We start from the raw sequence: 27,501 nt of genomic DNA on the forward strand, positions 1-27,501 counted from the left end.
CATTCTACAAATACATTAGAAGCAAGAGGAAGACCAAGGACAAGGTATGTCCATTACTCATTGGGTGAGAGGGACAATAATAGAAAATGTGGAAATGGCCAAGTGCTAAATGACTTTTTAGTTCGTTTTCACCAAAAAGTTTAGTAGCGATTGGACATCAATTTAATGAAAGCCAGTGAAAATGAGGTAGTATCAGAGGCTAAACTAGGGAAAGAACAAATTAAAAATTACTTAGACAAGTTAGAGGTCTTCAGGTCACAAGCAGGGCCTGATAAAATGCATCCCAGAATACTGAAGGAGCTGACTGAGGAGATATCTGAGCCATTGGTGATTGTCTTTGAAAAGTCATGAAGATGGGACTGGTTCCAGAGGACTGGAAAAGGGCAAATCTAGTGCCAGTCTATAACAAGGGAAATAAGGACAACCCAGGGAATTACAGACCAGTCAGCTTAATTTCTGTACCTGGAACGATAATGGAAGAAATAATTAAACAATCAGTTTGCAAATATCTAGACGATACTAAGGTGATAAGTAACAGTCATAGTGGATTTGTCAAGAACAAATCATGTCAAACCAACCTAATAGCTTCCTTTGTCAGGGTAACAAGCCTTGTAGTTGTGGGGGAAGTGGTAGATGTGGTATATCTTAACTTTTGATACTGGTATATCTTTTGGCTTTTGATACTGTCCCACAGACCTTCTCACAAACAAACTAGAAAAATACAACCTAGATGGATTACTATAAGGTGGGTGCATAACTAGTTAGAAAACCATTCCCAGAGAGGAGTTATCAATGGTTCACAGTCAAGCTGGAAGGACATAACGAGTGGGGTCCCACAGGGATCAGTTCTGGGTCTGCTTCTGTTCAATATCTTCATCAATGATTTAGATAATGGCACAGGGAGTACACTTAAAGTTTGTGGATGATACCAAGCTGGGAGGGCTTGCAAGTGCTTTGGAGAATAGAATTAAAATTCAAAGTGATCTGGAGAAATGGTCTGAAGTAAATAGGATGAAATTCAATAAGGACAAATGCAAAATACTCCATTTAGGAAGGAACAATCAGTTGCCCAAGTACAAAATGGGAAATGACTGCCTAGAAAAGAGTACTATGCAAAGGGAACAGGGGACGGGGGTCATAGTGGATCACAAACTATAACTGTGAGTCAACAGTGACTCACCTTTGCAAAAAAAAGTAAACCTCATTCTGTGATGTATTAGCAGGAGTGTCGTAAGCAAGACACGAGAAGTAATTCTTCTACTTTACTCCATGCTGATTAGGCCTCAAATAGGGAAATGTGTCCAGTTCTGGGTGCCACGTTTCAGGAAGGATGTGGATAAATTGGAGAGAGTCGAGAGAAGAGCAACAAAAATGATTAAATGTCTAAAAAACATGAACGATGAGGGAAGATTGAAAAAATTGGGCTGGAGAAGAAAAAACTGAGGGAGACATATATTTTTTTCAAGTATATGAAAGGTTGTTACAAGGAGGAGGGAGAAAAATTATTCTTGTTAACCTCTGAGGACAGGACAAGAGGCAATGAGCTTAAATTGCAGCAAGCATGGTTTAGGTTGGACATTAGGAAAAGCTTCCTAACACTCAGGGTAATTAAGCACTGGAATAAATTGCCTAGGGAAGTCGTGGAATCTCAGTCATTGGAGATTTTTAAGAACGGGTTGGACAGACACCTGTCAGGAGTGGTCTAGATCAGTGGTTCTCAACCCCATTGCCCGCGGGCAGCCCAATCAGCACATAGCTGCAGCCCATATGATATCCTCAGGGCTGTACAGATGGTATATAAATTGTGTGACTGTGGCCCACATCACACAGAGAGAGCTGCATGTGCAGCCTGCAATGGTGAAGAGGTTAAGAACCACTGCTCTAGATAATGCTTGGTTCTGCCTTGAGTGCAGGGGATTGGACTAGAAGACCTCTTGAGGTCCCTTCCAGCCCTGTGATTCTATTCGGGGGGGGGGGGAAGGAGAGGGAGGGGAGATTCAGTGCTTTAAAACACCAAACAAATAGTGTCTGCCGTATAACAAACCAGCATGCACTTGCCTAGCCTTCATTAGCAACCGCATGATACCAAACCACTGTATGTGATGGGAAGAGAAGTTGAAAAGAAACCGATTTCCCTTTTAAGGAGTGACTATAAATAGGAACAGGAGGAGTCTTTTTTTGTTTGTTTCTTTTTGGGTTTTTTTTAAGGTGTGCAAGTCCCTTTTCAGCTTCCTTTCACTCTCCTGGACACGAGGGATTTATCTCTACATGTCTCCCTTTGGACCAAGCATGGTCCCAGTCTGCTCAGTCCTGCTAGCTTCCTACAGCTGTCTAACGGTATGAATGATTCTTTCGTGCAGGGCTGGGGTTTGTTAGGGCCCAGGAATGAGCTGTTCGATGCTGCAAAGTACCGAATCCTTGCTGACCAGCTTGGCTGCCCTGAGGACAAGTGGTGCCCCGAAGGCAGATGGCGTTCCAAGTCCGGACCCTCTCTGGCTGACTTGTCAACTTGCTGGAGACGGATGGAACCAGATGACTCCATCCAGTCCATGGAGCAAGGCAGGATGCCTAAAGCGATGAGAAGAGAGGAGCTGGAGGAAGGGGAGCTGGAGGAAGGGGAGTTGGAGGAAGGGGAGCTGGAAGAAGACGCGATTGATGTCACCAATTACCTGTCTATGTCACAGAATGAAGCTCGGACCCCAGCTAGAGACATGAGGTAAAACCATGTTCTGACAAGCTCACTAAAACGGGAGGCAGTCCATGCACTGGCTGATGTATCCCCATAGACCTCAAAGTTGACCTTTCACTGTCCACGGCAGTGAGCACACAGAGCCCTTCTGCAGAGTCTGGACATAAAGGTGGCATGCCAGGCTCCATGAGGATGCAGCGTGTGCTGTGCAGTGCCGTGGTGGGTCTGCTTGCTTTCATACCCAGGTCAGCACTAGAGGGCGTGGGGCTTTTTTCTGGGCTCCTGCTCCGCTGACAGATGACTGCTCCTAACTTGCTCACTGCCAGCCTCGTAGATCTGGTGGGGAGCAGTTCTTTTTGCCCAGCAGAGTTTACCATCTCCAAAAGCCACACTTCAGTGTAGCAGTCTTTTTAAACCGACTTTGGGGAGCCCACCCTTACCCCACAGAACCTTTCTCTTGCTTGCTTTTTCATCGTAAGCTGTTCAGATAGCCAGTGTCCTCCAGGAGAAAGCAAGTCAGGATCTGTATTTTCTTTGTTTTAAAAGGGAAACAATTTGGGGGTGGAGGGAGAAATACTCTGAAATTAACTTTGTCTCCTAAAAGAGTAGTAAAAGCCATGGCTGCATTCCAGGTTGCATTGCAACTGTAAGTATTTGGGATCCCAGTTCCTTTTACTGGAAGCTAGAATTCTGACCTGGAGGTTCTACTGGCTAGAGTGATTGTCTTCATTCTGTGTTCTGAGTTCTGTAACACAATGCAAGGGGTACTCACTACCCATTTGGCCGCAAACACTTCCTTGCCAATTAACTCTGTAATCTCCTGTATTCACACTGTATTCTTTGATTACTCAATTCTAGACCATGGCGAAGGAGCTGGAGGGAGAAGGAAGATTGGTTTTTACCTCCCTGAACTGTTTCACTTTTTGTCTTGCAGTGGAGGGGGCTCTGTTGAAATGACAGATGACAACAGTGCTATCAGGGCTCTGACCCAGTTCCCTCTGCCCAAAAACCTTCTGGCCCAGGTGATTCAGATTGCAACCTCTTCCTCCACAGTTAAGGTGAGTTGCTGTTAGAATGGCCTTTCCCATTTCCTCCTCTTGGGAATCTGCCTTTCAGCAGCTGGGAAGGATGGACTGGAGGGATTGAAGAGGGGTACATCGCAAGGAAGCAGAGGAATTCTTTGGGGGTTCTCCAGGGGCTAGCTAGAAAGTGATGGCCTGAAACTGAGAAGAGTCTCTCAGGAGAAGCAATGGGAGCATTGTTACTCAGAAGAGAAGCTGTCATCTGAGGGGTTTGTATTTTTGCTGGGGTGAATTGTGCTGGAAGGCCCCTTGATTTGTGTAGTGAGTCAGAACCATATCCTTTATTATGAGAATTTTGTAATGTTCATTGATGGTGAAGTCTGTTTAGAACTCCACTCCTGCCTATATCTCTGCTTTCCTTCTCCTTCCTCTACGTGCTTCAGCCAGCTCCTCTTCAGACTTTGTAGTGCCCTGCACATGCTCAAAAAAAGTTTGACAAGCTGTGGCCCTTGTACCTTTCACCTTCTAGTTCCCTCCTGCCATGAAGTGCTCCACACAGTAGCCTGTTTGTTATGTCTTGTCTTTGTAACCACTGAGGCTTTAGCCTGTGAACTCTCAGGGGAAGGGGTTTAGCACAGGTCACCGCTGACTACATGGATGCTCCTATATAAACTACTGGCTTAGTGGATGGGGGAAGCAGTACATGTGAAATAACTTGATTGTAGTAAGGTTTTTGACAGAGTCTGACATGACATTCTCATAAGCAAACTAGGGAAATGTGGTCTAGGTGAAATTACTGTAAGGTGGGTGGATAACTGATTGAAAGGCTGTACTCAGTGGTTTGCTATCAAATGCGAAGGACATATCTGGAGGGGTTCTGTCCTGGGTCTTGTACCATTCAATATTTTAATTAATGACTTGGATAATAGAGTAGATAATGTGCTTATAAAATTTGCCGATAACATGAAGCTGGATGGGGTTGCATGCACTTTGGAGGACAGGATTAGAATTTTAAATGACTTTGATAAATTGGAGAATTGGTCTGAAATCAATAAGATGAAGTTCAATAAAGACAAGTGCAGAGTACGTATGCAGTGTGGTCTGAGTCGGTCCCGGAATAATAGAAAACTTGTCTCTGTCACCAACAGAAGTTGGTCCAATAAAATATATTACCTCACCCATCTTATCTCTCTAAGTGCAAAGTGTTTCATTTAGGAAGGAAAAATCAAATGCACAACTACAGAATGGGGAATAACTGGCTTGGTGATAGTACTGCTAAAAACTGGGTTATAGTGGATCACAAACTGAATATGAGCCAACAATGTGATGTACTTGTGAAAAAGGCTGATGTAATTCTAGAGTGTATTAAAGGAGTGTCATATGTAAGACACAGGAAGTAATTTGCCCACTCTATTTGGTACTGGTGTGGCCTCAGCTGAAGTACTGTGTCCAGTTCTGGATGCCACACTTCAGGAAAGATGTGGACAAATTGGAGAGAGTCCAGATAAGAGAACAAAAATGATAATGGACTATAAGGGTAGTTAAGCTTTGGAATAGGTTTTCAAGGAAGGTTATGGAATCCCCCTCATTGGGGTTCTTAAGAACAGGTTGGACAACAATCTGTCAGGGATGGTCTAGGTTTACTTGCTCCCTGTGCTGAGGCAAGACCTGGACTAGACAATCTTTTGACCTCTCCAGCTCCAGCTCTACTTTTCTATGATTCTATTCCAGAAGGTACTGAGTTAAAATCCTACATGTAAAATATAGACTAGTAAATCCTTTCAGAGGCTGCCTCTGAATAAACTAGCCTTTCAGTTGCCTTCCTGATTACTGCAGAGAAACTAATTGAATTCTTTGTATCGGTCTTCATGACTGAGGATGTGAGGGAGATTCCCAAACCTGAGCCATTCTTTTTAGGTGACAAATCTGAGCAACTGTCCCAGATTGAGGTGCATTAGAGGAGGTTTTGGAACAAATTGATAAATTTAACAGTAGTAAGTCCCCAGGACCAGATGGTATCCACCCAAGAGTTCTGAAAGAACTCAGATGTGAATTACAGAACTACTAACTCTGGTATGTAACCTATCATTTAAATCAGCTTCTGTACCAGATGACTGGAGGATAGCTAAGGTGATGCCAATTTTAAAAAAAGGCTCCAGAGGCGATCCCGGCAATTACAGGCTGGTTACCTGAACTTCAGTACCAGTGAATTGGTTGAAACTGTAATAAAGAACAGAATTATCAGACACCGAGATGAACATGATTTATTGGGGAAGAGTCAACATGGTTTTTGTAACAGGAAATCCTGCTTCACCAATCTACTAGAATTCTTTGAGGGGTCAACAAGCTTGTGGACAAGGGTGACCCAGTGGCTATAGTGAACTCTAGATTTTTCAGAATGCCTCTCACAAGGCCCCTCACCAAAGGCTGTTAAGCAAAGTAAGCTGTCATGCGATTAGAGGGAAGGTCCTCTGCTGGATCAGTAACTGATTAAAAAAGATAGGAAACAGAGGGTAGGAATAAATGGTCAGTTTTCAGAATGGAGAGAAGTAAAAGGTGGTGTCTACCAAGGGTCTATACTGGGACCAGTACTGTTCATATTCATAAATTATCTGGAAAAAGGGGTAAAGAGTGAGGTGGCAAAGTTTGCAGAAGATACAAAACTACTCAAGATAGTTAAATCCAAAGCAGGCTGCGAAGAGTTAAAATGGGATCTCACAAAACTGGGTGACTGGGCAACAAAATGGCAGATGAAATTTGTTGATAAATGCTAAGTAATGCACAATGGAAAACATCATCCCAACTACAGTAGAACCTCAGAGTTATGAATGCCAAAGTTATGAACTGACCAGGCAATCACACACCTCAGCTGGAACTAGAAGTACGCAATCAGGCAGCAGCAGAGACCAAATAAAAAAAAAAGGCAAATACAATACAGAACTATGTTAAACATAAACTACTAAAAAATTAAAGGGAATGTTTATAAAAAGACTTGACAAGGTAAGGAAATTCTTTCTGTGCTTATTTCATTTAAATCGAGATAGTTAAAAGCAGCATCTTTCTTCTGCATAGTAAAGTTTCAAAGCTGTATTAAGTCAATGTTCAGCTGTAAACATTTGAGCAACTGTAGTGTTTTGTTCAGAGTTACGAACAACCTCCATTCCTGAGATGTTCGTAACTCCAAGGCTCTACTGTATACATATAAAATGATGTGGTCTAGGTTAGGTGTTACCACTCAAGAAAGAGATCTCAGAATCATTGTGAATAGTTCTCTGGAAACATCCACTCAATGTGCAGCGGCAATCAAAAAGGCTAACAGACTGCTGGGAATCGTTAGGAAAGGGACAGATAATAAGACAGAAAATATTGTATTGCCTCTTTATAAATCCATGCTACGCCCACATCTGGAATACTGCGTGCAGATCTGGTCACCCCATTTCAAAAACGATATATTGAAAATGGAAAAGGTACAGAAAAGGGCAACTAAAATGATTAGGGGTATGGAACAGCTTCCATATGAGGAGAATTTAATAAGACTGGGACTTTTCAGCTTGGAAATGAGACAACTGGGGGGGATATGATAGAGGTCTGTAAAACCATGACTTGTGGAGACTATAAATAAGGAAGTGTTGTTTGCTCCTTCTCATAACACGAAAACTAGGGGTCACCAAATAAAATGAATAGATAGCAGGTTTAAAACAAAGAAAAGGAAGTATTTCTTCACACAACGTACAGCCAGCTTGTAGAACTCCTTGCCAGAGGATGTTGTGAAGGCCAAGACTATAACGGTTCAAAAAAGAACGACATAGGTTCATGGAGGATAGGTCCAACAATAGCTATTAGCCAGGATAAGCAGGGATTGCTGTTTGCAAGGGGCTGGGAATAGCTGATGGGATGGATCACTTGACAATTACCTATTCTATTCATTCCTTCTGAAGCACCTGGGATTGGCCACTGTCAGAAGACAGGACACTGGGCTAGATGGACCATTGATCTGACCCAGTATGGCCATTGTTATGTTCTTGTGCTCTTCTCTGAAAAATAGTTTGTCTCTTTCAGGAATTCATGCAGTTCCGTACCGTGGGCACCAAGACGAAGATCTGCAAACTAACTCTGCGCTGGCCCTGCCCGATGACTTTTGCTGCCAAGGGCCGCCGTAAGGTCGAGGCTGAGAACAAAGCGGCAGCACTGGCCTGCCAGAAGCTGAAGGTGAGTAGCATATTGGGTAGCAAATCTTGACAGGACTCCCAGCACAGCATCCCTTCCATGCAGTCATGATCCAGCCTGCTTTTAAAGGACACTTCATACCAGAACTGGCCTATTCAGGGGCCAGGTTGAGCCTCCAAGACCTGAGGCTGCTGATGTTTCTGTGACTCGGTCTAGGTTCCCTGCTGCCTCTTACAGTTGACTCCATGGGTAAGCCTTGGGTTGATAATTATCCTTGTCTCCATACTGATAGCCTAGGTTCTGTGCAGGGACGCAACAATGAAGTTTGGGAAAAGATAATGGACCTCCCTCCATGGCTGCAATGGGAGTTTTGGCCCATCAGCAAAGTGATGCGTAAGGATCACCCTGGGAGTGATGGTTCTGTCTTTTCAGCTACTTGGCTGCCTCCTAACAGGGTTGGCTGGCTTCCTGCTCCTTCAGGCGGGGCAGTCTGACCACTCTGTTCTCTTAGCTCTCTGTTGTGGGAAATTACCTGGCTCCAAAATCAAGGGGGGAGGGTGGGCAGGAAAGGCTGTTTTGGGTCGGCTACCTACTGAAGTTTGTGGAAATGCCAAGAAGAGGATTAATAGCTCTTGTAAGTGGGTCCTGCTGGAAGTTACTGCATGTGCCGTTCCTCTGGTCTGAATCTTCCTTGGGGCGTTTCCCCGTGAGCAGTGTTGGTGGCAGGGACTGCACTGGGCTCCAGTCTGTGCGTTTCACAGTACAGCGGATGCAGCAAGGAAGAGTCTGCAGGGTTTCCCCAGGTCTTAGCCTCCTGCCCTCGTGAAGGCAGGAATCATTGGGGTTGGGACCCTCCTGCGTATGGCGACTTGTCCTTCCTTGCTGTGCCACCTTCCTTTGGAGAAGGGGTTCTCAGTAGCCGGGCATGGAGGAGCTAAGGTAGAAGAAGTACATGGCCCTTGCAGTCAAAGTTAGTTCTGAAAATGCTGACTTTCGTTCCTGTCTGTGCTGTATTCCCTTCCTGCCCCTTAGACACTGTTCCATGTGGGGAGATTTCTGGCCTCTTTTACTATCCCTGTTTGTCTCCCTCCTTTCCAGAGCCTTGGCTTAGTGGACAAGAACAACAACCCACTGAGTCATGCTATGTACAACGTGACATCCCTCAGGGAGCTGGGTGAGAATCAGAGGAAACCCTGCCACATCAAAGTCCCCGAGGCCACCCTGCGTAAGATCGAGAACTACCTGAACCACGTAAGACTTGTTCACGTGTAGCATGGCCACCTCAGGGCGAAGGGGGCAGCTAGGTTCCCTGCCTCTGAACCAGCCAAGCCACGTATAGCGCATGAACTCAGTGAGCTGGCTTTGTCAGCTGTGTGGGCTGCTTTAGCATTCTGCAAGCTGAAAATCTTGGATGTGGAACTGGCTGGTACACAAATCACTCAGGGCAGTGACTGCTGCCTTAATAAACTATATAGTGACGTTTGCTTCATTTACGTGGCTTACGATGAGCAGGTCCGAGTATTTGTAGATGGCCCTTGGGAATCTTTCTGTCAAGGCACTGAATGCATTACGTGACAGGTGCAACTTTTGTCATGGTGCTAGGGCAGGGGGTGCTTCTTGTACAAGGCACTTTGCTCAGAAGTCTCAATTCCTGACCCAGAACCAGGCTGGGACACTGAAGTCTGTGGGAGTCATGCCCACATCCACTGGGACAGAGGCCGGTCTCTGGTGTGTGAAGAGGTGGCTGGGTGGTTGCCCAGTATCCAGTAGATGGTGGCACTCTGCAGTCAGTAATGCCTCCATGTCCCAGCCGGTTGCTGCACTGCTGGAAGTGCCAGTGTTTGGCTAAGGCTGAATCCCGCGATCCTGACTCGTGGTCTCTAAAAGGCGGTGACCCTTTAAACCCAAATAGACATGTTGGCACAAGCGTTCTGGCCACGTCCTGATCTGCTCCCTAAAATCCGCCTGCCCTTGCCGTGGGATCCAAGTTTCATTTCTTGCTACAAGCTGTCATGTTGCTGTGTGTAACTGAACGCAGCTGCGTTCCATGGCCTCTAGGGGTCTAAAGTCAGCTGGCCTGACTTCTGGAGGGGGTAGGGTTATTTCTCCACCTAAAGGTGTGCCTGGCTCCTCCATGCACTGCTCACATAAGGCCTGGCCCCTTCCCTGGAGCACTTACAATCCAGTGCTAGAGATAGCGTATGGGGGTGGGGAAGGCAGGCTGCCCGGTGGTGCGATTTCCCTCTTCTGTCTCGGGCACAGATTGGACGGTCAGTTGTCAGGGCTCTGAAATCTTTGTTGAAAGGATTGACTGCCCCAGAAAAGGCATGAAATGAGGCAGGCGTAGAGGGCTAGCTGAGGGCGGGGGTGCTACGCAGAGGGATGGCTTGAGGTTGAGTTCTGAACTGAGCCATTACAAAATGAGAATTCAGAGGCTGAATGGCCCAAAGGACATATGTTCTGACTTGCTCCAGGTCATGCAGTCAGGTCCAAAGCCAGCTTCCTGACTGTCCGTCCCCAGCTCTGACCCCGCAAAAAATCCTCCTGGCGTTCTGTGCTCTAAGGAACTGTTTAAAAGTTAATTGTCTATGCCAATTTTCTCCCCCTCCCTCAGTACCCGGTGGACTCAAGGGAAGCCAGGCCTCGGATTGCCGATGACATGATGAACCTGAGTAAGGAACCAGGTGTTATCACTGATGCCATCACTGGGAGGACGTACATACCTATGTCAGAGGGGGAGGAAGAGCGCCTTAGCCAGAACCTCCTGGCCCTTTGGAAGAGGAGGGGTTCATCGTGGCAGGAGAGCCCCCAGCTGCCCGTGGATCCTCACAAGGACACTATCTTGTCAGCCATTGAGCAGAATCCAGTGGTGGTAATATCAGGAGACACTGGCTGTGGGAAAACCACCCGGATCCCTCAGCTGTTGCTGGAGCGTTACATCCTGGAGGGACGCGGAACCCGCTGTAATGTGGTGATCACCCAGCCGAGGAGGATCAGCGCCATCTCAGTCGCCCAGCGGGTTGCACAGGAGCTGGGTCCCAACATGAGAAGGAACGTGGGCTACCAGGTGCGGCTGGAGAGCAAGCCGCCGGCCAGGGGAGGAGCCCTGCTCTTCTGCACCGTGGGCATCCTCCTGCGGAAGCTGCAGGGGAACCCCAGCCTGGAGGGGGTCAGCCATGTGATTGTGGACGAGGTCCACGAGCGGGACGTCAACACCGACTTCCTGCTGATCCTGCTGAAGGGCATCCAGAAGCTCAATCCCGACCTGCGCCTGGTCATGATGAGCGCCACAAGTGACAACCAGCGCTTCTCGCAGTACTTTGGGGACTGCCCCGTGGTCAAGGTGCCAGGTTTCATGTACCCAGTGAAGGAGTATTACCTGGAAGAGATCCTGGCCAAGCTGGGCCGGCACAGACACCGGCACTATGAGGTGAAGGTGAGCATGCAGCACGGAGTCGGATCTGTTCCTCGTCTCTGGCACTAACCCCTGGGATAGCTAATGGTGAAAAGAGAGGGTTGGGTTGGGACTAATTCCTTCCTGATGCGATTCTCCTACACTAGCCCGGTGCTGCTAGTCTTGGGTTACCAGCTGTTGGCAATGGTTTAATTCCAGCCCAGATCTTCTGAGATTCCCGATGGGTTTGGCTGGATCCCTGTTATAAACTTCATCTAAAATTTGAATCCGATCTCAGATTTGGCTCTAAACGCCCGGGCAGTGGCTCCTCTTTAATGAAATGTTAACGCCTTATGGGTTTACCTGCCCTTGAGTTTTTTGAGATTGAGGAAGTTGACTGCCAGCCAATCCGAGTTAGCTAACACAAGTGTACATGTAAGTCTGGACACGTCAGGGAAATTTGATGCAGGGCACACCCAGTTATGGTTTACTCTGGCCTCTAGGAGTAAACAACAAACGTTTGTGGAGTGTCTAGTAAACCAGTGAGATGACAGCTCGAGTTAAACAAGTGCAGATTGCCTGTGTCTTAATTCTCCTTTCCGGAGTTCTGTCCTTGCACATGATGCATGAACCCCATCCCCCCGGAACGCTTCCCTACCTACAGATTCCTCCTCATGTTTGTTGGTTGCCTGGGGTGCCTCCAATCACAGCAGGGCTCCAGTGCCGCCCCCCTCTCCCCAGTGCGTTACTCTTTCTGGTTCTGTTATCCTTGTAAAAGGCCTGCCCCACTCCAATGGCCTGCCCCACTCCTTGAGTGTGCACGCTCTTTCTCCCTTGTGAAGAGATGCTGCCTCCTGCTGCCCAGTTGAGTCCCTGAAGTCCCTGTCTCATGTGGCACCGTCCTGCCCCCACCAAAAGTCATGATGTAATTGACCTGAGGGCTACACTATAACAGGTAATGATGATATTTACAAACCCTTGCAAAGCTTCACCCTGTCCCCTGGATGGGGGAAGGGAGGTGATACCCTCCCTGTACAGCAGAGGTTGTGACCAGAATGAGTCTGAGCTTAAATTAAAGCGCCTGGAGTTCTTGGCTCATAGTCCTGTGCTCAGACTCTCATGTCTCTATTAAAGGTGTTTGCCATCTTAGGGGGGTGTTGCGGGTATGTAGCACCCCTCTCCCTAACCCGCTGGGTCACTGCTGCTACCTCAGTATTTACGTATCCTCCTGTGTTTCTCAGCAATCGGATGATGAATGCGTCCTTGACCTTGCACTGATCACTGATCTTGTGCTCCAAATTGATGCCCATGGAGAGCCAGGTAGGTGCTGCTTTACTTTCTCCCCTTGCCTAGGGGTTTTGGAAGATGGGGAAAGAGCGGGTGGAGCCTGGACCCTGTGCCAAAGCGGATCAGATCCATAAAGTAGGGCTGGCTCCTGCAAGGGCTGGGCATCTTATCTTCCTTGTGAGCTCTCTGGGCACTGAAGGTACTTGGTAAGACCCAGCCTTGATCCTTGTATTGTCAGGGTTGTGCTGGCTAAGAGCCTTGTCTTCTGGGCCCTCACAGTGGAACAGCCATGAAATTGAGGTCAGCAGTTCCTGAAAGCACCTTCGCGAATGTGCCATCAGCCCCTCTGTATTGGCTCTTTACTCAGCCCCGTTTGCCCTGATGCAGCCCTGTTGGGATTAGTTTGCTGATGTGCCCGGGGTGTGATGAGCTACAGGGATACCCCATGTCTGGGATTCACTGAGGCTGTCACCAGATACTGAAGAGTTTGCCAGCAAAGGATGCAGTCACTGGTAACCTTTCAGTCTGCATATCCCAGAGTCGTAAGAAGAATGAGCCACAAGCAAGTGGATTTGTGTCTAAAGAGTTTCCATATAATAAAAATGTGGTGCCATTCCCAGGTCTCCTGAGATCGCATCAATAGCTATATATCAGCTGGCATGTCTGTTTCTTGGGCATATGTACCCAGTATATGAATGCACTATGCAACTTTGCATCATGTACGAGAGAGAAGTGTCCTTGTTTTCTTGAGTCTGCATAGACCTGGAGTGTGCAGCATAGTGTCTGGACACTAGGTAGAGTGGCAGTTACTGTGTTGGCAAATAATATTTCACTTGCATGGCATTTCTCAAGCTGGATTATCCCCCCAGGGCTTCAGAGATGTAGACATGGCAGTACCCCTGAAATGCGGCTACTCCTAGGATGGAGTCCAGCAGCTGCACTTGTACCACTATCCAGGGATCTTATTTCCCCCTGTGCTCAGAGGATCTCTGGTTATTTTTTTTTAAGGTTGAGATCCACACAGTAAACTGCATAGAATGTTTCATCTCCTCTGGAAGGATGAAAGCTGGCTTTGAAACTGCTTTTCGGAAGTCTGGCTGTTTCAAAGCCAATAAGCTCCATTTCCTCTCATGACACTCAGCTGGGATCCCAGACACCTGGTGCTGATGTCTGTCTCAATGGCAGAATACCCTTTGAGCTAGCAGCATGAAGAAGTTGCTTATACGTGGTTTAAGTGCGTTGACAGGCTGTGTCATGTATTTAAATCACCCAATATAGTCTCCCTCTAGATTGGATTTTTCAGCTCCACAGGGTCCCCGAGGTGGATTGGGTGGCTCACATGGTGCTGTTTGTCTGTGATCTCTATGGGCAGGTCTCTCTCAGGTTTCAGTGGTGATCAGTCCTGATAGTTCGGTACCACAGACTTGGTAACCTATTAGTCTCCTGTTCATGTCTCTCTGTCTAGATGGGGAAATATTGGAGATTCCCAGGACTCCCTGGAGTGTGGGAGACCTGGCACAGAGGAGTGAGTTGTGTTCTCTGTGTTGCCTGTTCTGCTCTTGATCCTTTGCAGGCGGGATCCTCTGCTTCCTTCCTGGCTGGCAGGAGATCAAAGGAGTGCAGCAGCGCCTGCAGGAAGCACTGGGCGCTCAGAACAGCAGGTACCTCGTCTTACCAGGTGAGATGGCGTTGCCAGGCCTCCGCTCTCCAGTGCTGGGGGAGATGGTTGAGGCTGGCAGACTGACCACTAGGCGCTCCCAGCTTTGCTGTCTGACATGGAATGAGTTTGGATGTGTCAGAGAGACTGGTAACCCTGTGACACCTAACTGTACATGTGGGGTGAATTGTCCATCCTCCTTGCCGAGGCCAGACTGGCCTGGCTGCTTCTGGGAGACCTGTGGGGAAGTGAGGGGGGATGAGCTCACTCCCTGTCTGCCATCGTGGATCCTGTCCCACCCCCCCACCCAAGTCCATGTTCTCTATAGATCTGTGCTGAGCCCCTACACAGTGTAGTATGGGGAATGAATCTTCCACTTCAGGGCCCCTGAAGCATCTGCTGTAAACTGTAGCCAGCCCAGAGCTCTGCTGGGGCCAGGGAATTGGGCAGAGGGAGGGCTGGGTGTGTCACATTCTTAACTCGAGGTGCAGCTTTGCACTGTGCATGTAACTTAGTGCTTACCCCAACGGGATATTTTCAGACAGTTTTGCAAAATGGTGCTTCCTATCTAGTGCCTTCCCATGACATGCCGAATGGCCCAGCTCCATAACCCAGCTGCGGCGTGCTGAGATGTGTAAACAGGAGCTGCTTTCTTCTGAAACGCGTTCGCTTATTTCTGGGCCGGTTGCTCCACTTACCTGCTTTTCTTTGGGGCCCTCAGCATGTAACCCCGTCTGCTGTCGGGCATGTCCCCATGTCACCGAGCCGTAAGAGGAAACGTGTGGGATGGTGAATGAGCAGCAGGCCTTTGACTGCAGCCCCTGTGGATCAGGTGGCACCTTATAACTTAGCTGGGCCAGGAGGAAGAGCAGGGCAGGATAAGTGGGACCCTCTTTAAAAAGAGGAAATGCAGAATGGACTATCTCCGCCTGTGCGTGGGTGTAGGTGCTACATCTCCTACAGCCCAGAGTCCAGGGGAAAGTCCACCTGTGCTCTGTTTTGATCTAGACCAGTGGCTTTCAACCTTGTTTCATTTGCAGAACCTTAAACATTTTTGGATGAAGGTGCGGATCCCGTTAGAAAACTTAGACATAGTCCGTAGACCCCCAGGGGTCCACGGATCACAGGTCGAAAACCACTGTTCTGTGGTAACAGCCTTTGTGGACCCCGTAGACATAATCTGCAGGCCCCAGGTTGAAAACCATTGATTTAGGGGACCTCGGCCTATCTATAGCTGCTGCTGACTTTTAGGTCACAGAGGTTGAAATGAGCCCTTCCTATCTGCAGCACGTGGAGTGTTTTGCCTTCTTCAGCTTCACTTCACTGTGCTTGACTCTTCTAAAGCGTGGTGTTGTAGTGGTGGGTCTGATGAGCAAGCCTGGGAGAAGCATTGGCTGGTTGTTCTCAGTAATGCCAATGTTCAAATCAACTAACTGTGCGTGGGACAGCAGTGAGTACCCCAGCCTCTTGCAGGGGGCTGAGAGAAGGTGCCTGCGTGAAGGAAGAGTCGGTCTTAGCATGAGCAGCACAGAGGGAGCTCTGGAGGGCAGAGTGGACCTGACCACCTCCCTAACTGTGGTGCTGGAGGGCAGGGCTGGGCTGACTCTGCACTTTCTCATCCCAGTGCATTCCAACATCCCCATGATGGACCAGCAGAGCATCTTCCAGCGGCCCCCGCCTGGTGTCAGGAAGATTGTCCTGGCCACCAACATCGCTGAGACCTCCATCACCATCAACGACATCGTGCACGTGGTGGACAGTGGCACTCACAAGGAGGAGCGCTACGACCTCCGGACCAAGGTGCTGGCTTCGTCCTTGCCCCGTGTGTGCCCTGTGCATTCATGGAACAAACTGCAGCTGACGCATGCTTCCGAAAGCAGCATTTGAGATTCCCACCCTGTCACTAACTCCCTGGGGCTCAGAGCTTGAATTGCTGACTCACTTGGCACGTGACCTCCACAGAGCAGGCATAACGTCCCCCCGTCTATCCCAGAGACAGGTCAAAAACAAAAAATCCACGTTTTGCTTCTCAGGCACCGAGGATTGTGATTGATTCCCCAGAGAGCGTTGGCTGTTCCGAGCCAGCTCCCTCCTGGTGCACAGCCCATCACTGAAACGAGACCTGCCTTTCCCTAGCATCCTCTGAGAAACTCCCCTCTGAACAAACCCTCTTGCCTCTGCACCACCCTCAGTGCTCTCTGTAGATCTCCCTGCCTTACAGCTCTCCCTAACAGATTCCCATCAGCCACTTCCTCATAGCCAAAGACAGCTGGCTGCTGCTCCACCAGCCGGAGAGCTCTGCTGGGGCACAGCTGCTGCTTCTGCAGCACACTTGGCTCCTGCTGGCCCAGACATCGAGCGAATGAATAGGATTTAAAGCGTGTTCTTCATCAGCGTAGCATAGAGCACCGTGCCCAGGCCCCTGGGACTCCTCCCTGGAGCCGACAGCTTTCAGCAAGGCAGTGTGCTGGTTCTCAAATGAATTTTTGCTGTAGCTGTGTGGCCAGAGCAAATTTACAGTGGCCCCAGTTATGACAGTTGAAATGTGCCATTGACGGCCTCACCTCCCCCCCCAGAAGTCGTGGTGGCTGCACTTGAGAATTGCTCAGCTAACGGGTGTGGTTGAATGTCATGGGGAGGGGAAGCGTGCAGACTTTGCCCAGCAGATGAGGCCCAGCTCGGCGTTTCCCTTCCACGCGAGGAGGCATAGAAGAAGGGGAAGGCAGGTGCTAAGCTGTGCACAGCTGGCTAGGCTGCATGGCCTCGCTGGTTGGCTGTTGTCATTGCGGCAGGAGGGTACAACGGGAAGCCTGGGTTCAGTTGAGATCCATTTTAAATCGGTGGGACCGCGTGTATCTTTGTGGCTGCCATTTGGCAAAGATGGGAAATTCTTTTCCCTTCAGCCCAGCTCTGGAGTTTGCTGTAGTGGAAGGCAAAGGTCCCAGGGCTCTTTCTAGTGCCCCACCGTGGTGGTGTGTGTTCGAGATGTCATGCTTTGTATGAAATGTACAAACAAGCTCCTTGCCCACTCTGCAGTCAGAATAGCATCGTTTTATCCAACTCCCCTCCTCCAGATCCCAGTGTAGGTCTCTACACTTTACATGCGTAGCTTCCCTTATGGCTTGCTACAATGTTCTTCTTTCCCATTCCCATTGATTAGGCATTCAACTCCAGAGGCAGCTGCACCTCAGTGGTGGGTACAGTTACCCTTTGTGTCTAGTCCCTTTAGCAGTTGGTTTGCAAAGCACTTGGCCCCCAGAGGTGAGTGTGCGTCACTTGCTGGCCTAGGACAGGAGAACAGGGAGAGATGAGGCTGTGCAGAACTTCCCAGCTCCTGCGGGTGGGACTCAGCACGCTAGGGAAGCAGCTAGCTGGCTAGGTCTGGGGTAGGTGATGCAGAAAGCTCTGGGGGTGGAGGTTCCTTGGGTTTCTGGGCTAGAGGGCGAGCTTGGTGAAACTGACTAATCTGCAGCAGGAGCACTTGCCTCTAACGCTCCTCTTCCCCCAGGTCTCCTGCCTGGAAACGGTATGGGTGTCGAAGTCAAACGTCGTGCAGAGGCGGGGGCGTGCCGGCCGCTGCCAGTCGGGCTTTGCCTATCACCTCTTCCCTCGCAGCCGCCTGGACAAAATGTCCACTTTCCAGGTTCCTGAAATCCTGCGCACTCCCCTGGAGAACCTGGTGGTTCAGGCAAAGATCCACATGCCAGAGAAGACGGTAGGTGTAGCATGTGGCCAGGAGACCACAGTGCTGGCTGAATTGACCCTGCCAGCGTGACTCTGCCTGCTCCATGCCCGCTCTGGTGGGTGGTTGTGAGCTCTGGTCTGCAGACAGTGAATAGGGGAAATCCAGGGCGCTGCAGGAGGTGCTGATAAGTAGGTATTGAAAGTCAGTATTGAACCCGAGTGCCAGGAGGCAGTGTGCTCCTGGATCTTCAGGTGGGAAAAATCCCCCCAGGAATTGTCCATGGATGCTCATTAAAGATCCTGTTCCCCTTTTATAAGACCCAAGGGTGTTTGCGACAGCACTGAGCAATTTCACTTTGCCTCTCTGCACTCCCCCTGTAATTTCAAAGAGCTGCAGTTTGTGCTTCTCTTCCTGTCCTAAACAGCCGTACTAATTCAGGGAGCCACCGGAGGCAAACGTGCAGATTAGCCAGCGTGAGCACCAGTGTGCCAGGTAGAAATGCAGAGTGGTGAGCTTGTCCCCCTGGAGACAAGTAAAGGAGGAAATGATGTTCCACTGTTTTGACGAAAGCAGCCATTTCTGGCCAGGGTGGAGTGTTCTTTTGCCCCTACCCCTGTCACGGGTCAGAGTCGCTCCTGTGCTGGGAGAGTCTCACATTGTCTCTCTCTCTCTCTCTCTCTGTGTGTGTGGTGTGTGGTGTGTGGTGTGTGTGTGTGTGTGTGTGTGTGTTGCAGGCAGTCGAATTCCTCTCCAAGGCTCTGGACAGCCCTGACATCAAAGCTGTGGACGAAGCAGTGATCCTCCTGCAGGAGATCGGTGAGCTAACGCTGAGTGTGGAAAGGGAGGGGAGCCACAGCACCAGCCCAGATGTAAAACGCTGGGTTTGGGACAGGATTCTCTTGCTCTGGGTTGTGGTGGGACCTCGGCAATGCTGAACCCTCGCTGGGACCGTTCCAGCCATATCCAGTGAGCTTGTTCTGGTTTAACTCTTCGCTTCGCGCACAGCTTGAGGGGCTGGCAGGGGAGGGGGAGTAGAAAAGATTCCAGGTAAGATCAAAAGAGAGGGAGGGGAGTGGTGTTCCAGGAGTCAGGCAGCTGACCACATGGTCATTTTGCGGCCCTTTCACTCTTTCCTGAAAGCTGCTGGGGGCTCAGTGACTCCCTCAGAGCCATGTGGTCCCGAAGGCTGGAACTCGGGGTGGGGGGAGCATGTCCACCCTGGAGGTGTCTCATTGGCACCCCCGTCTCCTGCGCCAGGTTGCTGTGCTCAGCAGGATGTCTGTGTCTGCGACTCATGGCCTCCCCTTCCCCGTCCCGTCAGTGCGCGGGGAGGCTGATGGACATGCCCTCGTGTGTGGTTGTGTTGCAGGAGTGCTGGATCAGAGGGAAGCCCTCACCACGCTGGGCAAACGCCTGGCCCAAATCTCCACAGACCCTCGGCTGGCCAAGGTCATTGTCTTGGCGTCCATCTATCGCTGCCTTCATCCGCTGCTCGTCATCGTCTCCTGCCTCACGCGGGACCCCTTCAGCAGCAGCCTGCAGAACCGAGCCGAGGTGGACAAGGTGAGGGTCGCTGGCCGGGGCCAGGGCCAGGGCCAGGGAGGGAGGAGGTTTTGTTGCTCATCTAACTCGACTTCCTGGTTGTAGGTCAAAGCCATTCTGAGCAGGGAGAGCGGGAGCGATCACATAGCCTTCGTCAGGGCCGTGGCAGGCTGGGAGGAGGTGCTGAGGCACAGAGACAGCAGGTCCAGAGATGATTACCTGCAGGATTACTTCCTCTACGCCCCCAGCCTGCGCTTCATCAACGGTGAGTCCCACGGGCCCCTCCTGCTGCCACAGCCCAAGCGGGCTGGCTCTGCTAGCAGGAGCAAGTGCGATGTGGTCGAGGTCCTGAGGAGCGGGAGCATGGCTGTAACGGGGGTGGGAAAGGCAGGCGCATGCAGCGGGCCAGGAATCTGGGCAAACCCTGTCTTAAACCAGACTCCTGCTTTTGGTGAGCCCCGACTTTGGTCCTTGGAGTGACTGCGGGGCCGGGTCTCCCGTCCCTCTGTGCGGGATTGCCAGGGAGCCTCCGATCAGGAGTCCAAGACCAGGCACTTGCCTGTGACCGCGAGTGAGTCGGCCTCGTGTGACCCAGCCAGAGGTGTGGATGCTTCTGTGCAGCCCCTCGGGAGTCGGTCCGTCTCTGGCTATGGGTGCCCATCCCGCCGAGGGAAGGGTGCGAAGGCTCCGGGGGGAGCACCTAAGGAGGGAATGGGCTGGTAGCTCCCTGGGTACAGGCTGTGAGCCGGGGCTTACAAAGGGGCGGACAGCCTCTCATGCTGAGAGCTGGGCACTCATCCCAGCCTGGCTCCTCTCCACAGGCCTTGTCAAGCAGTTCTCCGAGCACCTCTATGAAGCCTTCCTGGTGACATCGCCCTCAGACTGCTCCATGCCCTCCGCTGCCTGCAACCAGTACAGCGAGGAGGAGGAGCTGGTGAAGGGCGTCCTCATGGCCGGCCTCTACCCCAACCTCATTCAGGTAGGAGCAGCTGGGTGACTGGGGGATCCCTCCCGTCCGCTGGGGCCAGCAGCAAGCTGCAGCACTCATGGACATTGGGATCCCACCCCACCATCTCCTGACTCCCTGGGCGTTGTGCTTTGCATAGCGAGTGAGGGTGGGGCTGCGTTCTGGGGTCACTCTCCTTCCGCCGGTGCTGAGAGCACGTCTCTCTGCTGGTAGGGCATGACTGAGGGCAAACTGCCTGCTCCCCATCCCATGTGACATGATCTCTCACTGGATCACCCCCTCCCCCCCATCTCTCACTGCCACATGATCACCCCATCTCTCACTGCCACACCAGCCAGGCCCGTTGGTCTCTAACACAGGCCTCTGCTCATCCAGCCACGGGTACCGAGGGGATGGAGAATTCCTCCCTCGTCCTGCTCCCCAGTCGTCTGCTTCCTGTGAGATGCTCTGCAGCTGCCAGGGCTGGATGTCACAAACCCTTCCTGCCCACAGCTGTCACCTGCCAGCAGCAGGGAGGGGGAGCCTTCTCCCTCTGACCTCGCACGCACCCTCTGTGAGAGATGATGCAGTCCAGAGGACGCCGTTTTGTAAAGCGAAATGGCATCCTCCTGGCGGCGTGACGGTGCCCGCACAGGGCGTGTGAGGTCACATGGCAGGCAGGGCACCATTTTTAAATGGCAACTTCCATGCTGTCTGGGGTGGTGGGAAACGACACCTCTGAAAATGGGGTGATGCCGGGAACACCTTTGGGAACTGCTGGTATAACCTGATTCTCCTGTTTGCTGAGACTCCCTTCCTGTTCCCAGGTGAGACAAGGCAAAGTGACCCGGCAGGGGAAAGTCAAGCCCAACAGTTACTCCTATCGGACAAAGGCTGGCCCCGTCCTGCTTCACAAGTCAACAATCAACAGGCACGTGTGGGGGGTGAACATGGGGGCAGATGGTCCTGGTGCACACTGAGGCCAGCATAGCTGGGGAGGAGATGAGCACCTGGTCGGGGGGCTGGAACCTCCTTGGTGGGTTTGCTGGGGCCGTCTCTTGCTGCCCTCTGAGGAGGAGCTGAGCTGTTCAGGGATGTCTGAGCCTGGCCTCGCCCCTTGGAAAGGGCAGCTCCGCAGTGCCCTTGGCTCTGGGCTGTGCCTGGCGTGTTGTAAGTGGCAGGGCTTGGGTGGGTTGGTAGCAGGTACCTGCACGTGGCTGACAGTAGCGCTGTGCTTTTCCCAACCAGGGAGGCAACTAACCTCTACAGCCGCTGGCTGACGTACTTCATGGCGGTGAAGTCCAACGGTGGGGTGTTTGTGCGGGACTCCTCCCAGGTCCATCCGCTGGCGGTGCTGCTAATGACTGACACAGATATCCACATCCGAGGTGGGTGCTCCAGCAGGGGCTGCAGCTGGTCTGTTTACTGGGGAATTCTGGCTTCCTCTGCTTTCCCCGTCTGCCTCCAGCTCTCTCATGCTGCCTCCCCATCTCTAGTCAGTCCCTGCACCCTGTTAGTAAAGGGATGTAAACTGAGGCACTGACCTCAATCCTGTTAGTTCCTGTGACTGGCAGCGGTGACTTACCTGTGAGCTGGTCTGCCCCGTATGGTCCAGCTGCTGGAGCCCATGCTCCCAGTTCTGTCTCTTCCACCTGCATGGCAGGACTCTTGCTTTGGGCTGGATGCTGATGTGACGGTTACACAGTGGCTCTTGGACCATTCCCCTCTGGCTGGCTTAGAGCCATGGGTGGGAAGGGCTGCCAGAACCAGGCAGTTTCTGAACACGCAGGTTTTTGTCTCTGAAGTCGCGTGCTAACGCTTCACAAGCTGGGCCCAGTTCGTGACAGCACAAGCTCCCTGGGAAGGCCTGACTTGTGTGGGATACACCAGCAGGAGAGGGAGAGTGGACCCTGTCACGTTGATGTTGGTGGGGTGGGGGCTGGAGCTGCGGAACAATTTCTCCTCCCCAGGGAGAGGCAGCAGCACCTCAGCAGGCCTCAGGTCCCGGGGTGTGAAGATCCTTGGGAACGTAACCTCATGTTCACAGCTCTGGTGGCCTTTGCCAGTCCCTCGGCCCCCTCCGTGGAGTGAGTGAGGGAAAAGCTGAGTGATGTGCTAGGCCACCACCTCTCTTCTGGGCCTTGGCGAGTTGATGCTCCATGTCTTCCTTTCGGGTATGCCGAGGCCTCTGAGCTCTCTGGTAGGTGAGAGCACAGCATGCAGAGGGGATCTCCGACTTTGGCAAAGGAGGGCAGGGGATGGGTCTGCACCAAGGGAAGGCCAACATGCCTGGTGACACATTAGGCCCAGTCAGCGCCATCCTGCTGGTTGACACCACTCACCTGCTCCTTTCTTTCCCCCCAAGACGATGGCTGGCGGGCAACGGTCTCTCTGACTGACAGTGACCTCCTGGTGCTGGAAGGAGACTCCTACACCATCCGCCTCCTGCGTGATTTCCGTGTGTCGCTCTCCAAGATGGTGGAGACGTGCCTGTGTTACGAAATGTCTGCTATCCCGGGGGACCTGCACCATCAGCACAGCCAGCTGCTTGACATCCTGGTGGATCTGCTCAAGGGACCTTCTGGCAGCTTTGGTGCCTAGACAGAGGTGGAGGATTGAGCATGGGGACTTGTAATTTGTATAAAGATGTTCACAAAAGTTTATTTAAATAAAGTTCTATTTATCCCTTGTGAAGTCATCTCTCTCCATCCTAGAAGATCACTGTTGTCAGAATCTCCTGCTGTTGGCGCCATGCGTGGTCATCGTGTAGGAGGAACCAGCATAGCACTGTCATCTGCAGCTCGAGGCACAGAGAATGGACTGGAACTGCTGACGTCCCAGCGTTCTGTCGTTGCATTTAATGGAAAGCCAATTCCTCTGTTCCAAAGGCCAACTTAGTCCCTGAACTGGAAAGCAATCGGCATGGCTGACTCCTGCAACCCTCCCGTTTCCAACCCGCGGGACAGCCCGGAGCAGCTCTCAGGGTAGGAGGAGGATGGACTTTCAGCTGATGGCTGTGCTCGCACTGAGTGTCAGGGCAAGTCAGAGCGGAGCTGGCAGCTCTGATGCAGGGCGGTGATTTTGTCTTAATTTTCCACTTGCTGAGCCCTGTCTGAAGAGGGCGAGGGAGCCCTGCACCCAACATTCCACGCTGAGGGCGTCGCTGAGCCGGGAGCAGCCAGAGGCTGTTTCCTGCTGCACAAATCAATCTTGGTGTTAGGAATGTGAGATGTTGTTGTGTAGTTTCTATCTGCCTGTACCTCTGTCCTTTTTTTGCTTTTTATTTTTTAGATTTCTTGTTCTTCCTGTCAAGGAAGCCTCTGCCACCCATAAAGCGATTACAGAGGCCACCCTATAGGACAGCTTGTCTCCTTGAGTAAGGCGATCCCCTGGGAGCAGCTGTGCTAGGCCAAGAGCATAGGTACAAAGGTCCCTTTTGTTTTCTATGAACCGGGACCCTCGTAGCCCAGAAGGAGGTTCTGTGACTAAGGCACATTCTGGGGCCACAGATCTAATTCCAGCTGTGCCTCAGGTCCCTGCCTGTTGCTGAAGATTGCCACCTACCTCACAGGGCTGTTGTGAGGATAAATTCACTAATGTTTGTAAAGCCTGTGAGAGGGTCGGCTGCAGATTGCTACAGCCCAGCTGGTATCTGAGAGTTGCTTTGCATGTGTTTCTGTGGTGAATTGCACCAGCGGTGCAGGTGAAAGTCCTGCATCCCAATGTTGCAGGGGCCTGGTTTCTAGTACGTGCAATGCTCCTGTTGGTTTGCCCACCCGAGGAATGGCAGGTGGGCACTGGACGTGAGAGCATTTGTTTTTATTTCCTCTTCCTACTGCTCTTTGTAACCGAAGAGAGATGAACACGGCACTGATTGCAGGGGCAGCAGCTACTGTGCTCCTGTGTGTGATGGAAATAGGTCACAGCTCCACGCCTGACCTGGCCAAATTTTAGTTTACATAGAGGGCACGGTCCTGTACGTGGGTCCCGTTACAGTTCTAATTGGGCTGGTAGTAAGCCTTCCAGTGGGAGCTCGCTCCATGCTCCCCTGGTAGCACTAACAGCAGTCTGGGTAGGGATTAACTGCAGGAGCAAAAACTAGCCTTTCACACCTTCAGTGCAAGCACTGGGTGATAAGTGAAGTGTAAGCGAAGTCAGGCAGCAGCCCCTTGCCCCTGTAGTTGAAGTACTAGATCTGGTGGTGTGAAAAGAGAGAGTGATCTCTCCACCCGAGCTCTGGCCTAAAGCAAATGTTGGAGGGGAGAAGAGCTCTCTCGAGCTGATTACCAGAAACCTGGATCAGATGTCAGCGAGGTCCACGCAGAGGGGTTTACAGGGGCTTCAGTCTGTTGTGAACAAAGTGAGGGGCTTGCCTAGGCAGCTGGAAGTCCTGTTGTCTGTTCATGCAAACCTTTTCATCTACATTTCACTTGCTTGAGAGGTTGTCACAATGATTTGACCAATGTTTTACTTTTGCAGCCTGTACAATAAACGTCTGGTTTTTCCTTTCCAGCAGGTACAAACAAAAACAAACCTAAGCTATTGTCTAACTGGTTCCGAACTTGTGTGATATTGGGATACTTCCGTGGCTGTTATGTGATACTGGATCTTTTTACAACTAGATTAAAGACAATAAAAAGGGATAGTAGTAACCGGTTCTGTCCTTTATTAAACACCCTAGTCAAAGCCGCTTGCTCTCTTGTACCGCTTCCCCCAGGTGGCAGGGCTGAGACTGCACCCAGCAGGCTCTGAGTTGGCATTTCTGTTCTCATGAAAGCCCTGTTCCCCAGCTGCACGTTTATCCTGCATCAGTGACAATGGGAGGAGAGAGGCCCAGGCTACATCAGATCATACTGCTCAGCTGGTGTGTGCTTCAGACTACCTAGCTGGAGGGTGGGGTGTAGCTTCTCACCATGATTGCAGTGCAGTAGGTAGTTTTAGGGGGGAAAACCGTTCATATAGGGGCAAGGATTTTACAAGGTAATTAACTCGTTCAGCTCTTGCTCTGGAGCCGAGTCATGTGCCAAGCTCATCACAGTGTAGCTCAGTTGATTTGCTGCCAGTGCTGAGGCCTGTGATATCTACAGACCATCAGACTAGATGAACTGGTAGAATTTAACCAGAAAGGAGCCATCACTGACAGCACATGCCCCCATTATTCATTTCCTGTTTTCACACAGATCATGCACCCTGCTGTTTTCAATAGAGCCCCACCTCAGCTCACCTCACCTGGCCCTCCCAGCCTGAGGGGTCCAGGTGCAGAGATGGTCTAAAGGTACCTGTAATTAACACCGCAACTGTTTTGCACTTGCAGCTTAGGAGGCTGAAGAACAAGGGTGACTCAAACTGCTGTCGGCTCATTTCCCAGCCACGGCAGGCGCTGGGCGGCACGTGCAGCACTTGTCATGATTTACAGGCCCTCCTGGCTACAGCCAGGAAGAGGGCTCGTGCCTGGCCTGTTTACGCTACTAGTCCCTACCAGCCAGTGCAGCCTATTGAGTGACTGTGGCCTACACGCCTTGATACTGCGCAAAGCCGGAGCTGCAGAAAGTCCCCCACTCAAATGAGTCTGTAGGAGGCAGTTCCTGTAGCACCTGCGTGGCCTTCTGTGAACCGATCCAGCCGTTTGAGGGGTGGGGGAGGCCCATCTCTTCCTCGGCACAGGATGTTCCCGTTACTGAGCAGGGTTCATACCCCATCCCCAGCCAATCATCTGCAAGGGGCAACTTCACATTTATCCACTGAGCAGCCCCAGTCCTTGAAGAGCAACAGGAGCTTGTCACCTGTCCATAAAATGCTTGTCTCTCACAGCAGTCAGCTGCTTATACTCATTCTATTCCAAGACTCAAAGGGCCCCTCTATGGCATATGGGACTTGAGCCACCGTGACCCTGCTGGGGGGGGGGTGTTACTCAGCCAATGACACTGGCTAACATACCCTTGTGACTCCAGCTTCCCCATCGGAAAAAACGGTCCAAATGAAGCATAGTAAGGGGTAGGAAGCCCCAGTTGTGCATACAGGGGTTGAAGGGAGGTTTTGAAACCAAGAGGCACCAGTTTGCACCGGGCTGACAAAAGAAAGAGGAGAGATGCTGGTAAGGGCAGGATGGGCAGAGCAGCAGGTTTCCCCCCCGCCCAGAGCACACTAGGCCTTGAATTGATTAAGAGGAACTCAAGGCAAGGATCTGGAGCAGTTTCCAGCCAGGCCCTGGGGATCCAGATCCAGGAGGTCAGCTAATTCCCAGCCAGATTCAGTGTCTAGTTGAAGTGCGGCTCACATCTGGAAATCAGGTCACTGAGCTGTCTCTTTCTAAGGCACTTCACCCGCATTCCTAGGAAGTGAGATCTACCCCATCTTCCATCTCTGGAAACCGAGGCAAAGGAACAGTAAGTGACTTGCCAAAAGTCAGAGAGTCAAGACTCAGTTTTCTTAGCTGCCCATTTGCTGCTCTGCTCACGTTACATTTCCTCCCTGCAGCCCAGCATTTGCTGAGAAGCAGCACCAGCGACGCTGAAGGAAACATAAGTCAGGCTATTCTCCGAGGGCCCAGCCATGTACGGGTCAAGAGTGCTGCATTATCAAACATTGGGCTGCCCAAATTAAGTCATTTATCTAGCACCATCAGTGCACAAGGGGCATTAGGATCTAAGAGATCTAACTCAGCTACATTCTGTTCCCTGTGGGAATCAGTCCAGACGAGAGGGGAGTGCAGCAGACAAGATCTCTAAGTGCTGGAGATGCTAATTCTGCAGGAGAATGAACCTTCCCTGCTCCTGCCCAGGCTGTGTTTACTCAACCGCAGCCTAGGATTAACCCACCATCCAGCCAAGGGGTGGGTTTGTTTCCCAGGAAAATATAAACCCACAAAGAAATGCAAACTCAGACGGGTGTCAAGGTTGAACATCTAGAAGCTTTATTTCAATCCTTTACAATAGTAAGAATCACAACGTCAAATCAGGAAATGTTGCTCATGGAGACACCAGCCTTGTACAGTCGAAGAGGAGGGTGAAACAAAAGCCGAAGTAAACCAGTACGAATTCGCCCCCTGGGGTCAGCACCAGGGCTTTGCACTCCCCCATTCTGCCACCTCTCCTGCATAGCTGGCGTCTCAG

General features: G+C 51.0%; 1 protein-coding gene across 4 annotated transcripts in view; it reads left to right on the top strand.

Annotated features, from left to right (window-relative positions):
• DHX30 (DExH-box helicase 30) overlaps positions 1-24,733 on the top strand; it is a 44,896-nt gene extending 20,163 nt beyond the window's left edge. For all 4 annotated transcript variants that reach the window (XM_067544511.1, XM_067544512.1, XM_067544513.1 and 1 more), the window contains 16 exons: positions 2,361-2,716; positions 3,624-3,747; positions 7,771-7,920; positions 8,977-9,129; positions 10,493-11,314; positions 12,514-12,592; positions 14,133-14,237; positions 15,841-16,016; positions 17,725-17,931; positions 18,636-18,717; positions 19,271-19,464; positions 19,549-19,708; positions 20,265-20,422; positions 21,217-21,324; positions 21,642-21,777; positions 22,755-24,733. In XM_067544511.1, coding sequence (XP_067400612.1) covers positions 2,361-2,716; positions 3,624-3,747; positions 7,771-7,920; positions 8,977-9,129; positions 10,493-11,314; positions 12,514-12,592; positions 14,133-14,237; positions 15,841-16,016; positions 17,725-17,931; positions 18,636-18,717; positions 19,271-19,464; positions 19,549-19,708; positions 20,265-20,422; positions 21,217-21,324; positions 21,642-21,777; positions 22,755-22,990 — 3,246 coding nt within the window. In that variant the 3' untranslated portion in view covers positions 22,991-24,733. The remainder of the gene's footprint in view (positions 1-2,360; positions 2,717-3,623; positions 3,748-7,770; positions 7,921-8,976; positions 9,130-10,492; positions 11,315-12,513; positions 12,593-14,132; positions 14,238-15,840; positions 16,017-17,724; positions 17,932-18,635; positions 18,718-19,270; positions 19,465-19,548; positions 19,709-20,264; positions 20,423-21,216; positions 21,325-21,641; positions 21,778-22,754) is intronic.
• Positions 24,734-27,501: the final 2,768 nt, after the last annotated feature.

Source organism: Emydura macquarii, unplaced genomic scaffold (assembly GCF_026122565.2).
Source record: "Emydura macquarii macquarii isolate MOO-44397 ecotype Brisbane River unplaced genomic scaffold, CSIRO-AGI_Emac_v2 contig_973, whole genome shotgun sequence".
NCBI classification, from domain to species: Eukaryota; Metazoa; Chordata; order Testudines; family Chelidae; genus Emydura; species Emydura macquarii.